Source organism: Eremomyces bilateralis (genome assembly GCF_010015585.1).
Source record: "Eremomyces bilateralis CBS 781.70 unplaced genomic scaffold P152scaffold_6, whole genome shotgun sequence".
NCBI lineage: Eukaryota > Fungi > Ascomycota > Dothideomycetes > Eremomycetales > Eremomycetaceae > Eremomyces > Eremomyces bilateralis.
Window position 1 is genome coordinate 1,240,979 of NW_022985072.1, and position 13,162 is coordinate 1,254,140.

The window sequence follows — 13,162 nt, forward strand, 5'->3', positions numbered from 1 at the left end:
TATGTTCTGTATATAATTGATGGTCGTGGGGACCTTGGTTTCCTCAAAGCGAGCGAAGAAGCAAAGAAAGAAGCATTGGTGATATCGTGGGGTGTGGGATGCTCCTCCACGGGGGAACCACGGGGGAACCATGAGGGCTAGACCACCTAAATACGACTAAGAAATGGGGGCGCGGTCTGGAGACCGGCGGGTCCCGAAAAATAGAGATATCCTGAAAGCCTGATCTCTGACAAATGTTGCGTGGCAGTAGAAATTAATAGGGGCATCCTGCGACACATGCCCATAGCACCTGACGCGCGTAGGAATAATCGATGAATAAATCAATCAATCAGGACAATAGAGACAGACTTGATTTCTTTCAAAATCATGTTTACACAATTTCCTATGGCAATACCATCAGGAGTAGAAAGTAACACTAATGTAACAGACTTTTCCAAACATCATCATCAACCACGCGTATACAAAGAGTTTTACTAGTTCCTATTTTTCCTGTGCATACAGTGCCTCAATCTCTTTGTTGTACTTCTCAACCTGGCCATACTTGTCATTAGGCAGTGTTTTGATTCCCCTCCGATGTTGTATCGCCAGTAAATTTTTCAAACGCGTTTCGGTTCGCTCGGCGCCAAAATATCTATACCCTTTTACTTTAGCCGCCAGAGATTTGAACTCCTCTTCAGATATTGCTTCGCATGACGAGATCTCGGCAACAACATCTTTAAAACTGGAACGTTTAGGACGACGACGACGACGACGGTCCAAATCATCGGTTTTTGAGTCATCGGCTTTTGAGTCTTCAGCTTCTGAGTCATCGGCGTCTAAGCCATCGGTTTCTATGTCTTCGACTTCTGAGTGATCGATGTCCCCCTTTTTTTCAGGTTGCTGGCTGGCACTGCCAGGGCCTGGTGCTTCCTGGACGATTTTCTGACTTTCTGTGGCCTTTATATTCTGGATATTCACAGCATCGTCCACCGCTGCATTAGTCTGTATCTTGAGATTTTTAAACTCTTCAAGCAACCCCTCAGTCAGCTGGATAGATGGTATACTCGCCCGTAATTGGTCCATCAAGCCGTCGGGATCTTGGATTGCAGTGAACGCTACTACCCATCCAATCGACAGGAATGGACCGATAAGTGGGATCCATCCGATCGCAAACGTCATAGAATCCTTGAACCAGGTAACGAACCAGGGACCTTTAGAGTTGCACTTGCCCCATTCAATGGTAAGACCCTGGTTCTTGCTGGCCACATTTTTCCAGTCGACCATGCTCCCGCTAGTCAAATTCTGCTGTACACGCACGAGAGGAATCAAGCTGGAATCAACCTGAATAATCCCCCCTGAGCCGAATGCATCATGTTTTCGTTGGCCACGCGGGACCAAAAGGGTGGTGACCAACTTAGAGATATTCAGGCCGAGCGCCTTTGTCTTATCAGGGACAAGACCTAGTGTTGTATCGAACTTCAGCTTCGCTGTAGATACTTCGCCCTCTTCGAAGTCGTATAGAAAGGCCATTTTGTTTGGAGTCTTGTCCTTGTGATACTCAAGTTCAACTTCGTTCAAGCTGTTGAACCTCACATGAACATATGTACAAAGATCGGGACATTTCTCGCTAGCCTGATGGGCCACTGGGATATAGATGGCACGAATGTAGGCCAGGCGCTTGGTTCAGAAAGAATGTCAGTAAACAGTTGATCCTGGCAGCTCCTTAAACGAATACTACTCACGTCAATAAAGACCCATTCTTCCTTTCTAGTCGGCATCGGAATGAACATGAACCACGACTATAATCCAACCAGTCAGTCTTCCGCTGAATAGCTACTTCTGACATTGATAGTACAACGTACTTCGTATGCGTCACCCCACTCTCTCTTCTTAAATCTGTACCCCCAGGTGCAGAGTTCATGCTGGACACGCCTGGTGGGATGGTTATATTGTCCATAGGAAAAAGGGAGGTGAGTCCAAACCCCATACTCTGTTTGCCATCCAGCATCACCATAGACAATCTTGTAGTCGGACCGTCTATGAGGATGGCCTGTTGGGATCTTGGCCTCGTTAGGGCCATGGTGAGACTCCCTGTTCCAAATCACTTCCACCATCAAGTTGCTGTAGAAGTGAAGAGGATTTTCCGCGTTGAAGCGTCCTTCCACTGCTGATTGCAACGCACTTTTTTTGAAGAAGCATTCTCCTTGGGGGTATGGAACGGCCATTGTGTCAGTGGGCCTTGGTTTGGGAAGATGAAAGATAATTGACTAGAAATAGCGTGGTTCAAATATCAAATGAGAATTGAGTGACTCGTGGAACTCGAGGAGCAGCGGGTTGATTGCGCCCTTATTATAACAGTGTTCTATGTAGCCTACCTAGTCGTGTCGTCACCGTGTCATCACCGTATCGTCACCGTCCAGTACCTGAGCCAATTGTCTACTCCACTGACGACATAGGCACATCGTTGAGGTGCGCAGTTAGTCAGTGGGCTAGACCTCCAGTGACCAGTACATACTTCACTACGGAGTACCTTACCTAGCTCGCGGGTGACAGATTTCGCGGCCCACCACTTTGCCGAAGTAGACCCGCCCCCATAGCCCAAATACGATATCCAGCTGAAAAGATGCCTTGATCAACGCTATTCATTAAATATGGTAGTTTCTACTCGTAATCATACTCAGTAGTATGATGCAAATCGAGATAATGTTCAAAAAGCCCGGGTCCGGGGCGCTGTAGAGTTCAATCAGGCCCTCAGAAAGCAGTATGGATTTGATCCATCAAGGTCTAAGAGCAAGGTTTACCAACACTTTGGCGTTCTATACCGGTCTGGAACACGCCTGGCAAGTGAAGATAACTGCGATGAACGTCGTTTTGAGCCCGGCGAGGACCCAAGGGGCCGCCCCCCGCTCGTCAAAACCAAGGATGTCAACGAGATGGAGAGGATCCTTGAAGAACAAGATGTCTACGGAAGGACTATGTCTTGGGAGGCCTTAGGGTATGAGGCTGGTCTAGACGTATCCGGGCGTACGATTGAACGGGCTATGGGCACGAAAGATTACCATAGATGCGTCGCATGTAACAAGACGTGGATCTCTCAAAATCTGGCGAAAAAACGAGTCGATTGGGCTACTTTGATGAAGGCCCGGTATCCTACCAAGTATACCTGGCGGAAGGTCCGTTTTAGCGACGAGTCCCACGCTGGGCATGGTCCGCAGGGAAAGTTGATAATCATTCGACGAAAGGGCGAACGGTATTGCCCCAAATGTGTACAACGCGAAAGAGACGTTAAAGAAGACGCCAAAAAGAAGGTACATGTATGGGGGGCTGCAGGGTACGACTTCAAATCAGACCTTACAACGTACGATGTACCGAGCAATACCACAGGCAAGATGAGCCAAAGCGTATATATCGATTCTATTCTGGATCCTATTATCAAACCTTGGATCCAGAACGGTCACGATTTCATAATAGAAGAGGACCAAGTCTCCGGCCATGGGCCCACACGGAGTAAGGGAAATATCGTGAAGGAATAGAAGGCCCAAAACGATCTGAAACACTACTTTAATTGCGCCTCATCTCCGGATGTCACAGCACGCACGTAGTGAGCTAGCGTGATACAAATGGTGGGCCACTCGCGACTCGCATACGACTCGCAAGGGAATAATAAATTCTGTATTGTTGCGCACTACGGTAATAACGAGACTGATCCTTCAGGAATCAGCAGGAACTGTAACTCGAACAACGGATGAGGGATATATAAGTAGCTGAGGTCCTGCGACAATAGCTGAGATCAGCTCTGTAGGCATCGCGTGATCTAGTCATATGATCTGCCTCGCAGATATCATGTATATGCCTCTGTGGTCTCACACTGGATCTCGCGATCATCGAGAACTGTTTCCAACCGATGAAGCAACACGTACGTAAATATACCCATTGGGAGCCCGACGAGACGCTACAACTTCTAAAAGCGGGATGGGACGGTATTAAGCAGGAATGTATCAATTCCCGCGTTGATTCTATGCCCGAAAGGCTTCAGGACGTGATAGACGTCGAGGGACAGCTGATTGGAGATTTTAGGGCGAAAACCTAGAATCTGTTAGATATAGAGAATTAGAGATTTTAAGCGTTCTAGATAGCATCATTTATATTTAACAGTGTTTGAACTTATGTTGGTTGAGATATTTGGGTTGAAACCATCAATATATGCGGTTTGGTATGGTGATGCCGCACATCACTATCCAGAAAGTCATCTCGATCGTTGGATTGGCCATCAGTGTCGCGACAACAAACGTCGACGCGCACTATTTTGCTTTCATCTTATTTGTCGGATCTACCTATGGTGTTAGCAATATCAGCCTTGCCTGGACGGCCTCTGTAATTGGACACACGGATGAGAAGAGATCTGTTGGACTGGCTCTCGTCAACAGTATCGGGAATATTGCGTTTGTTTATACGCCGTACTTGTGGCCAGAGTCCGACAAACCGCAGTTTGTGATGGCTATGTCATCTAGTCTTGCGTTTTCCGCTGCCGTTATCGTTGTTGTCTGGATCGTGAGGTGGAATCTGCAGCGGGAGAATAAAAGGATTAAGGCATCAGAGACTGAGGCAGTGAACCTCTCCATCTATTAGTTAGGCGATATAGAGTAATTGGCAGGGCAAACCCCTAGTTGAATTGACATGGGCTCTATATGTTAGCCGCTGTTGACTTTCATGATAATGACTGGATATTTCAAGCGTATTTCGGACTGGAGGGAGTGGTTCAGAACTAGAAGGGTGAGGGATAAGATCGGCACAGTATCAGTATGTTATTTTAAGCTTATTGAACAATTGCCGAACCTGGCACGTTTTATGGGGACTACCAATACCGTGGGTGCATTCAATCCAGCTAGGGTTAACCTGCAGGGAAACTACAGGGGGAAATTATGGAAGGACCGGCTAAATCCGCGCTCGCTTACCGCACCTGCGGAGTACAAACTTGGCACCCCTAACACCGGATTGATTGGCCGACTGTTGATACATGAAGGGCTCCTGAGCCAGGGGTGATGTTGGCACCAAAGCGAAGAGGAAACGCGCAACGCGTACTCGACTTCACGTAATAACTCGGACCCAATGTCGGCAGCATCCCTTTCGCTCCAAGAGCGACTTGCACGGGAATTACCAGGCGGGCATCGATTCGGGCTATATCACATTTCCACGCCTCCAACGAAATGTGCACCGATCTTCAATCCCGGCCCTGGCACGCTGCCGCAGCGGACATACCAAGAATCCCACTTCCTCTCCGTAACGATCCCTACGAACTCGTCAGACGATGGCACTGAGCTATGCATATTTGCATTGGAAGTCATAGTCTATACGACGAAACAGCTCACTACCGTATTCGTGTCGAAGGCCGATTCTACCGGCTATGTTGCGGACCTGAAGCTCGCTCGAAACCACCCTTCCGTTCTACGAACAATTGCGACGACATTCGTGTCATATATCATAGAACGTCGACAAAGGAAAGACAAGAAGCTAGTACTGTCTCTGTTCGCTCGAGCCCAGTCACAATATCTCTTTCCGGGCAGCGTCGAAAACCCAGGGAAGCACGTCGCAGACGACCGACAGCTCATCAAGTGGTGGTGCCGGGTTTTGGATCCGATTCTAGGGAAATATTCGAGAGAAGGGGTTGATGTGAATGGTACAAATGGTGATGGACAAGAGAGCGAACATACAACGGCTCAAGCGTACTTGATCGTGCCTGGTGAGGATGGAATCGCCCAATTCTTACCCCCGGATGTTCGCCTCGATCCCGAGTTGAGAAAGCGATGGACTGCCGGTCATCCCCTAAGGGATATTGCGCCTTCTCCTACTGTTCCCCCTCGATGCATGATCCCTTCATTCCCCGACGACCCCAAGTCCCGTTTCGTCGACGAGCTAGATGACGAACTGCGGGATACTCCAGGCATGCAACCCGGACAGAGCCCAACCAAGCGCGGATCGGGTATGTGGAGGAGCATCAAGTCCCTCGAACAATTCTGGGAAACGATGGCGTTCCGGCAAGAATGCTCCTCGGGACGAATGGTCGGATTCCTCTGGATGGTATTCACCCCAGGCGACTTGAACGACGATCACGAGCTCCTCGATAGCCAGGAGGCTGGTGGACGGGCTTTATCGCCGACGCCCATTGGTAGTCGCACCATAATGCAGGCATCCGCGTCCATGTTAGCGCGTGAGGGCCAGGATCTGGTGCAAAGGAGGAGTAAGGAGAGTAGACGCGGAAAGAAACTCACCGGACCAATCATCCCCCGCGTTCCACGGATCAAATCCAATTCATTGAGTCTTTCAAACATGTCTCAACCGGAGGAGTCGCCATACTACTACTGGCCCAGTGACAGCCGCGGTCAGATTGTCCTGGACGACAAAGATTACAAGAGGGCGGTGGAAATTCTCCTTCGTCTTGACTTTGCGAACCATTCCCTCGCAGTCTCAAGTACATGCCGCTGGCTCGAAGAGGTTGCCGTACTCGGCGGAATGACTTCGTGGGGCCAAAAGTTGACGGGACAGAGGAAGGCACCAGAGGTTGCTCCAGCGGGAAAGTCAGGAGAAAATGGCGGAAATGTCATTAACAACCTCGTACCAGTGAAGCGATCCGCGAAGAGGGAAGCAAACGAACCTCCGAGTTCATCGGGAACCACTAATCTCCTATCGGCCGGCCTGGTGCGCAAAAAGCCGAAAGTACGATGAAGAATTGACCGTTTCGAGTCGTTGTCCGCGCCGCTGGCAGCCGGATTTCGCCCATGACTAACGAGGCTACAAGTCTTCAAGACTGCACAAGTCCCCCGATATTCAGTTCATGGCATCCATTCCCCTGGCTTATCACCATTGTGCCATCCGACATCATTAATGGCCTGGCACATCATTCCATCCCTTCACGCCAGCCGTCCCCCTAAAGCTCCATGCGGTTACATGCTGACCACCAAGATTTCCTTCTCTCAAACCTTCTGATTTCTGGCGGAGGGAGTGAAGTCGGCTAGGCTGAAGGGAGTGCGGAGGAAATAGGGTAGCTCGATCTGGCCGTGGCTGGATCTGTGTCGTTGAACCAGATTCTCTATCTTTCTCAGGTTCTAGCTTAGAGAAGAAGCACAGTAGGACCGGGCATACTGGCCTCCTCGCTCTTGGAAGGACATCGGGGTTTGGCTTTGACATCTACCACGGGGTTATGTTTAGCATCCTCGTCGATGCCTTCCTTCATTCCGATCCGATAGGAGTCGGACGCTAAATTTGATCGCGGCATGGGAGGGCAAATATCAGAGTAGAGGCACTAGAACGATGGTTCGGGGTATGAACATTCTTCAAGGTTCATGGTATTCAATAGGAGAAAGTTAACGAGATTGTTCTGGTTGATATTGTGCCTTCAAATGTGATCGTGAATATGGCGCGACCTGACTCAGTATAGGACATACGTCTCTGGTATTATGGAATACCGTAACTATAATTACATTTGATTATATTGGAGGCTCTTTCAGTTGTCTCTTGATTCTACCGTTATATCATTGAAATTGACCTAATCCGTTGTAATATTCAGGCCAGATGAGACCCATATTCCTTGTTGATTTGACGACCTCTCTTCCCTCTTGAAAGTCAGCATCAGACATCCGGTCCAGGCTGTAGAGCTAAATGCCATCCAACTTTTGTAATCATGGTGAAATTGAATATATATTCCTAACAATAAGCTACCGCTATGAAGCCCAAACCATGGCTGAATGGCAACGTTTGGGCTCGGAATAATCCGTTCAAACATCGCCTTCTATCAACGTCGCGCGTCCGCTTTCAACCCGAACCATCGAGAGCTCCAAATACCCGAATTGCTAGAATTGCGGATCGCCGTAAGTTAGGATTGTCCAGCTTTCCATTCATCCTATTGCTCGGTTTCATGAATCTCCTGAATCTAACCTTTGTCGCAGTACCACCGCGACTCCGACGATACGTCTCCCCGCTGCTCAACGCCCCCGTATCGCACGTCACGTCGTTCCTCATCCTGCACGAGCTGACCGCCATTCTTCCACTCATTGGACTTACTTCTGCGTTCCATTACCTAGGATGGATACCGGAAGTGTCGGGGCCGATGGCCGAGTGGGTTAATCAAGGCACGGAGCGGTTTCGGAAGTATTTTGCGAGGAAGGGGTGGTTTGGATTGGGTGGGGAGGGCTATTCGGAGGTGGATTTGTCTAATGGGACTACGGACGAGGCGGAGTTGTCGAAGGGGTATGGAGGGAAGGTTGTCCTAGAGGTGGCTACGGCGTATGCGATTACGAAAGTCCTGTTACCAGCGCGGTTGGCTCTGAGCGTATCGGCAACACCATGGTTTGCACGTCTGTTTGTGCTGCCTATAATTCAAATCTTCAAGCGGTAACAGAAAATGTGGAACAGTCGTCACTTCAAAGAGATGGCCAATTTATACACATACTTAACCTATAACATAGATAGCCCACCGCTAATCTTGGCCAGTCCGCCGTTCTCGACCTCATACTGCTTGCCCTTCTTCCACCCAACCCATTCCTCCAAAACCTTCTCACCACCAACCGACGGTCCCAGTCCCTCCGCGCTCCATCCCTCGCCCTCAACACCCGCACCCTGTCCCTTCGCAGCGCGAATCGCCGGTTCCGGCTCGCTCGAGGCGTTCTGAACCTGAGCGTAGCCTGGCGTTCGGCGGAGCGTGACCGGTGGTCGTTGGTCGAAAGACTTCTCCTCTAGCTCCTGCTGGGTAAGGACGGGAGTACAGCACGCGTCGGTGCCGTCGAAGATCACCTCCCATTCCGCTCGGGTCTTCGATTTGAAGGTCTTGGTGAACAGGTCAACTAGATATGGCCATGTCTTTCGGTCGTCTCGTGAGCCGGGGAACGTTTTCGGGTCGATGTTGAGACCTTTCATGAGTTCGGCGAAGAACTGCGGCTCCAAAGCACCCCTACATCCGTTCAGATTAGCACTTTTAATTGGGATATGGCTGTGGGAGTACTCACACTGCCATGTACTTGCCATCCTTGGTCTCATACGTGTCATAGAACGGGCTTCCTCCATCCAACATGTTCGTCCCCCGCTCCCGACCCCACGTCGGCGTCTTCGTAGAAAGTCTCGGCATGGTGGCCAAATACGCGGCGCCATCTACCATGTTCGCTTCAACGACCTGCCCCTTTCCGTCCTTCTCCCTAGCGATCAGTGCGAGCAGCACTGCCAGGAAGCACATCGCGCCACCACCCGCGAAGTCTCCCAAAATGTTCCCGGGCGCGAGGGGCTTCTCCCCTTTGCGTCCCAACATCGACAATACACCGGACACGGCGATATAGTTGATATCATGGCCCGCCATGTCCTTGTACTTCCCATCTCTGCGAAACCCCGTCATCCGCGCGACGATCAGCCGTGGGTTGATCGACAGCATGACTTCTGTGGGACATAGTCCCGCCTTCTCGAGCACACCGGGGCGGAAGGGGTCGATGATCACATCGACGTGCGGGAGAAGCGCTTTGACGAAGGAGACGCCGCGCGGGGTCTTGATGTTCACGGCGATGGAGGACTTGTGTCGGGTGAGCCAGTCGCCGGTCGGTGGGGGCTCGATGTCGGTGTGGGTTTGGGACGTGGCGCGGTCAAGACGGAGGACATCGGCGCCAAAGTCGGCGAGAAGGAGACCGCAGAAGGGACCTGGCAGCACGCGGAATTAGCAGACGGCTGTGAGAATGTACGGAATGACCTGAGATCCATACCGGGAGCCAATCCCCCGAACTCGAGGACGCGGACGCCTTTGAGAGGTGGAGCACTGGCGGAAGACATGATTACAATGTTGTTGATTGATTACAGCTTGTGCAGAAATCAGACCAACAATATGATTAAGATATTCCAGGAGGATATATAATTGAATTGACAACCATCTTGCACGAAGGCATGGCTGCAGACGGCGCGAAGCTCCAACGAGAGTAAGTTGATCCGAATGAGGACCTCGGGCATCGCAACTCCAGTCCGGGGAACCTCGAGTCAAGCACGTGGCGGGGCGGCTCCGGGTCCCGCCATAACCGAACAGAACAGGAGTCAGGAGACATCAATCATTCTCACGATCTAACTGAATGTTTCCAGATGAATAATAATACAATTGTGAAACTATAGTTGGCTTATTGTTGTGCTTGCTACCTATTGTGCTAGTGCTGGCTATTGTGCTAGAATGCTATTCATCAACTGTCCCAGATTATTCAACTCGCCCACGCCTTCGCCAGTGAAAATCCTCTTGGGTATCTCATACTCGACTACCGGGACATTCTTCATCTCTTTGGATAGTTCGCTTTCAATAATCTAGAATTTCCATTAGTCTGTGAAACGGAAGTTGTCCATTGGGGTCTTACCGATGCATATGAATAGTCCAAGAAGTCCTCAAGGCTATACGCTTCCTTGCGGAACTCTTGGGCGATGATTTTGGCGACCGTTGCTACGTTTGGGTGATAATGCGTCGTCAGGGCGTCCAGCTCCCAGAGACAGCTGTCTATGGCACGTGTATCTAATGGGTCTGTCTCCGCATCGTCGAACGGATCATCCATCCCTTCGTTTTCGATCTCTTCTCGTGCTTCCGGATCCCTGGTCTCTCGATGGATCATGAAGGTAGTCGACGGATTCTTTCTCAGCAAGTTATACACCAGCGGGATCACGATCACGACACCTCCGGGGGGGCCATGGAGAGCCAACCGCGACAGTTTCTTCATAAAGCTGGCAAGGAGAGCGGACGGTAAGTGAGTGGATGACAGAAATGTCTCGAGAAGGCGGAAGAACCTGGATCGATGTTTCGAGTGGAGAAGGTCATCGTCGAGGAGACTGTAGAGTTTCTGGAAGAAGGAAGGGTACTCGAGGTTTCGCTCTTGGATTAGGTAGTAGACCCCCGACAGAGCAAGAAGGGATACCGAGCCTCCAGTATTGTAGGAATCAGTAAGGAAGTCGAGAAGGAGTTCTGGCTTCGAGAAACATGGCGCCACGAGTTCTGCTGTTTTTGAGAGCACCAGTTTCTGCTGAGGCTTCGATAGTCCCGTCTTGAACAAATCGAGCCACAGCTCTTGACCCTCCCGTTTCAGCTCCTGCTCAGAACCGGCCAAACGCGCTCGCTTTCCGTCCTGCGCAAATAGGAAGTTCTCCGATTCCAAAATTTGCGGAACAGGCTCGGTATCGATCAGGGTATGGAGCAGATTGGATCGTAGAAGATCTGCTTCGGTATCCCCGCGTCGCTGCTTTAACAGCTTTCTACATATTGTTAGCCGTGACCTCGGAAATGCATTATTTCAGCCGTACCTTGCCACTTTGAAGAGATGGAATGGGCTGTCCCGGTAGCCTTTGATGTAGTCTCCGACAAACACGGTCCGAGCATTCGCAAAATCCTCTCCCGATAATGACAACTTTCGTACTGTTCGAGCGAAAATTCCATCCTGCCATAATGCCTCTGGCGAAGCGTGCTGCGTCTCGACACGAGCCAGGCCAATAAGGACAGGAAGATAAGAGTTTTCATTGCCAGGCAACTGCTGGAGAAGGGCCTCCGTGAACTCTACAAGTCTCTCTCGGAGCCATTCCACAATAACAACCTCCTTCTGTGGCGTTCCTTTGCTCTTTTTGAAGTTTCCTGACTCGATCAGATGCGAGAAGACTCCGAATAGACTTGCGACTGCATGACGTTGAAGGCCTCCTTTGCCTTGTTCGCTTCGTTCAGCCGCTGCTAACAGTTCAATGAGATCATTATAGTTTTCTCGAGACTCAATAATCCCTTGGGCTAATTGATCGATGCGGTCTTGCTCCTGGAGTCGTTTGGCGGCCTTGGAATCGGATGACCCATCCCGGGTGTTGGGATCTGTTTCTCTTTTTCGTTTCATCGTTGACTTCGCCATATGGTTTTAGTAACCAGAAGAATTATCAAAGCGCACTGAAACGGGCAAAGGTTCTTTCGCAAGGCACATTCCGAAAATCTCCATGGTCGAGGAAATTTCATCTCCGGTCACGTGCACGCCAAGATCCACGTCCAAATCCTCAAGCTTCAACATCCGCAGGGCAACATCCTTCAAGCTCTCCACCGCATCGAATTCCATCGCAACCGCTGATTGAGCCTCAATTAGCTTCGTCGGTGCATCAATGGCTTCAAAACTCGCACGGAGCGCCGTTGGTACGATACCCCAATGGCCATTGCCTATCCAGAACATCCGAGACTCATTGTGAACAGGCGCCGCACGGTTGAGACCGACGATTCCGCTCCGCAGCATTCCCGCCGTCACCACCCCTCTGACTTCATCTCGATCCAACTCGAATGTGCCGGCGGAGGACCCCAAGAACAAGGCTCAATCGATCCTGAACTCGCTGCCCGGACAGAGCGTCCCAGCCAAGCTCGCGTTCCTCTCAGGCGGAACCGGTCTCTCGGTTGCCGCGATCAGCAACGAGCTCTACGTGTTCAACGAAGAAACCATCGTTGCCTTCAGCTTGCTCACGATCTTTTATGCCGTTGGAAAATATGTCGCCCCGATGGCGGGTACCTATGCCAAGGAGCAGACGAAGAAGCTAAGCGATATCCTGAACTCGGCACGCCATAATCATACCGCTGCCGTCCAGGCGCGTATTGCGAATGTCAAGGAATTGGAAGGCGTCGTTGACATTACGAAGACACTCTTCGAGGTCTCAAAGGTACAGTCCTAATGGTTTGTATATCTCAGAACGGCACTAACGGCCATAGGAAACCGCCAAACTTGAGGCTCAGGCCTACGAGCTCGAGCAGAAGACCGCCATCGCTTCCGAAGCCAAGGCCGTCCTTGACTCTTGGGTTCGATATGAGGGACAAATCAAGCAGAAGCAGCAGCGTGAGCTCGCCGAGTCGGTCATCGCCAAGGTGGAGAAGGATCTGGAGAACCCGAAAGTCTTGAAGCAGATCTTGGACCAGAGCGTTGCCGACGTGGAGCGTAAGTTGAGCCCTCGATATCTTTCGCAATCCGAACCTAACGTCCTGTAGGCATTCTCGCTGTCAAGTCATAATTGCCCGTCTGTATGATACCTCAAAAGCCATGTTGGGTGGTAGACAGAAGATAGATGTCGAATTGTTCATAGCTCCTTAAATGTACTCTATGGTCGTTTCGTATATATGACTGAAAACTCTCGATCTTTTGGTGACATTCGCCTCGCCGTTGTATACTGATCGTGTTTC

The 13,162-nt window shown here is 50.5% G+C and overlaps 8 protein-coding genes across 8 annotated transcripts; 5 read left to right on the top strand and 3 right to left on the bottom strand.

Annotated features, from left to right (window-relative positions):
• Positions 1-1,029: 1,029 nt before the first annotated feature.
• Positions 1,030-2,204, bottom strand: P152DRAFT_372319 (uncharacterized protein; the record flags this gene model as incomplete). The annotated part of the gene is made up of 3 exons (XM_033675540.1): positions 1,030-1,656; positions 1,722-1,778; positions 1,842-2,204. Coding segments are annotated over 3 exons (1,047 nt in total), but the record flags the coding sequence as incomplete, so codon positions are not given.
• Positions 2,205-2,643: 439 nt separating this feature from the next.
• On the top strand, positions 2,644-3,604 carry P152DRAFT_301152 (uncharacterized protein). Its single transcript, XM_033675084.1, has one exon. It carries the CDS (start codon positions 2,913-2,915, stop codon positions 3,510-3,512), a length of 600 nt encoding a protein of 199 aa, XP_033535632.1. The 5' UTR covers positions 2,644-2,912; the 3' UTR covers positions 3,513-3,604.
• Positions 3,605-3,992: 388 nt separating this feature from the next.
• Positions 3,993-4,765, top strand: P152DRAFT_301154 (uncharacterized protein). Its single transcript, XM_033675085.1, has one exon. It carries the CDS (start codon positions 4,183-4,185, stop codon positions 4,606-4,608), a length of 426 nt encoding a protein of 141 aa, XP_033535633.1. The 5' UTR covers positions 3,993-4,182; the 3' UTR covers positions 4,609-4,765.
• Positions 4,766-5,054: 289 nt separating this feature from the next.
• On the top strand, positions 5,055-6,702 carry P152DRAFT_433667 (H3K56 histone acetylation protein; the record flags this gene model as incomplete). Its single annotated transcript, XM_033677467.1, has 3 exons — positions 5,055-6,148; positions 6,185-6,554; positions 6,639-6,702. Exons 1-3 carry the CDS (start codon positions 5,089-5,091, stop codon positions 6,700-6,702), a joined length of 1,494 nt encoding a protein of 497 aa, XP_033535634.1. The 5' UTR covers positions 5,055-5,088.
• Positions 6,703-7,549: 847 nt separating this feature from the next.
• P152DRAFT_414576 (uncharacterized protein) lies at positions 7,550-8,477 on the top strand. The gene is made up of 2 exons (XM_033677031.1): positions 7,550-7,844; positions 7,923-8,477. The coding sequence occupies exons 1-2, from the start codon at positions 7,700-7,702 to the stop codon at positions 8,369-8,371; spliced, it is 594 nt and encodes a 197-aa protein (XP_033535635.1). The 5' UTR covers positions 7,550-7,699; the 3' UTR covers positions 8,372-8,477.
• On the bottom strand, positions 8,270-9,931 carry P152DRAFT_414578 (CoA-transferase family III). Its single transcript, XM_033677032.1, has 3 exons — positions 9,717-9,931; positions 8,979-9,654; positions 8,270-8,923 (listed from the first exon to the last, which is right to left on the bottom strand). The coding sequence occupies exons 1-3, from the start codon at positions 9,781-9,783 to the stop codon at positions 8,431-8,433; spliced, it is 1,236 nt and encodes a 411-aa protein (XP_033535636.1). The 5' UTR covers positions 9,784-9,931; the 3' UTR covers positions 8,270-8,430.
• Positions 9,932-10,079: 148 nt separating this feature from the next.
• P152DRAFT_506744 (CBF-domain-containing protein) lies at positions 10,080-11,918 on the bottom strand. Its single transcript, XM_033682495.1, has 3 exons — positions 11,278-11,918; positions 10,347-11,229; positions 10,080-10,296 (listed from the first exon to the last, which is right to left on the bottom strand). Exons 1-3 carry the CDS (start codon positions 11,862-11,864, stop codon positions 10,156-10,158), a joined length of 1,611 nt encoding a protein of 536 aa, XP_033535637.1. The 5' UTR covers positions 11,865-11,918; the 3' UTR covers positions 10,080-10,155.
• A 127-nt stretch (positions 11,919-12,045) lies between these two features.
• On the top strand, positions 12,046-13,131 carry P152DRAFT_457370 (ATP synthase subunit 4 mitochondrial precursor). The gene is made up of 4 exons (XM_033679212.1): positions 12,046-12,136; positions 12,194-12,648; positions 12,698-12,920; positions 12,971-13,131. Exons 1-4 carry the CDS (start codon positions 12,106-12,108, stop codon positions 12,991-12,993), a joined length of 732 nt encoding a protein of 243 aa, XP_033535638.1. The 5' UTR covers positions 12,046-12,105; the 3' UTR covers positions 12,994-13,131.
• The last annotated feature ends 31 nt before the right edge of the window (positions 13,132-13,162 follow it).

What these genes read in the sequence shown, in the direction of transcription:
- P152DRAFT_301152 (XM_033675084.1), top strand. Translation starts at nt 2,913, where the DNA reads ATGGAGAGGATCCTTGAAGAACAAGATGTCTACGGAAGGACTATGTCT.
- P152DRAFT_301154 (XM_033675085.1), top strand. Translation starts at nt 4,183, where the DNA reads ATGCGGTTTGGTATGGTGATGCCGCACATCACTATCCAGAAAGTCATC.
- P152DRAFT_414576 (XM_033677031.1), top strand. Translation starts at nt 7,700, where the DNA reads ATGAAGCCCAAACCATGGCTGAATGGCAACGTTTGGGCTCGGAATAAT. An exon ending in TGCTAGAATTGCGGATCGCC is followed by an intron (nt 7,845 to 7,922) that starts GTAAGTTAGGAT and finishes CCTTTGTCGCAG; the next exon opens with TACCACCGCGACTCCGACGA.
- P152DRAFT_414578 (XM_033677032.1), bottom strand. Translation starts at nt 9,783, where the DNA reads ATGTCTTCCGCCAGTGCTCCACCTCTCAAAGGCGTCCGCGTCCTCGAG. An exon ending in GTTCGGGGGATTGGCTCCCG is followed by an intron (nt 9,655 to 9,716) that starts GTATGGATCTCA and finishes GCGTGCTGCCAG; the next exon opens with GTCCCTTCTGCGGTCTCCTT. An exon ending in GATGGCAAGTACATGGCAGT is followed by an intron (nt 8,924 to 8,978) that starts GTGAGTACTCCC and finishes GAACGGATGTAG; the next exon opens with GGGTGCTTTGGAGCCGCAGT.
- P152DRAFT_506744 (XM_033682495.1), bottom strand. Translation starts at nt 11,864, where the DNA reads ATGGCGAAGTCAACGATGAAACGAAAAAGAGAAACAGATCCCAACACC. An exon ending in CATCTCTTCAAAGTGGCAAG is followed by an intron (nt 11,230 to 11,277) that starts GTACGGCTGAAA and finishes AACAATATGTAG; the next exon opens with AAAGCTGTTAAAGCAGCGAC. An exon ending in TGGACTATTCATATGCATCG is followed by an intron (nt 10,297 to 10,346) that starts GTAAGACCCCAA and finishes TGGAAATTCTAG; the next exon opens with ATTATTGAAAGCGAACTATC.
- P152DRAFT_457370 (XM_033679212.1), top strand. Translation starts at nt 12,106, where the DNA reads ATGGCTTCAAAACTCGCACGGAGCGCCGTTG. An exon ending in CACTCTTCGAGGTCTCAAAG is followed by an intron (nt 12,649 to 12,697) that starts GTACAGTCCTAA and finishes TAACGGCCATAG; the next exon opens with GAAACCGCCAAACTTGAGGC. An exon ending in GAGCGTTGCCGACGTGGAGC is followed by an intron (nt 12,921 to 12,970) that starts GTAAGTTGAGCC and finishes AACGTCCTGTAG; the next exon opens with GCATTCTCGCTGTCAAGTCA.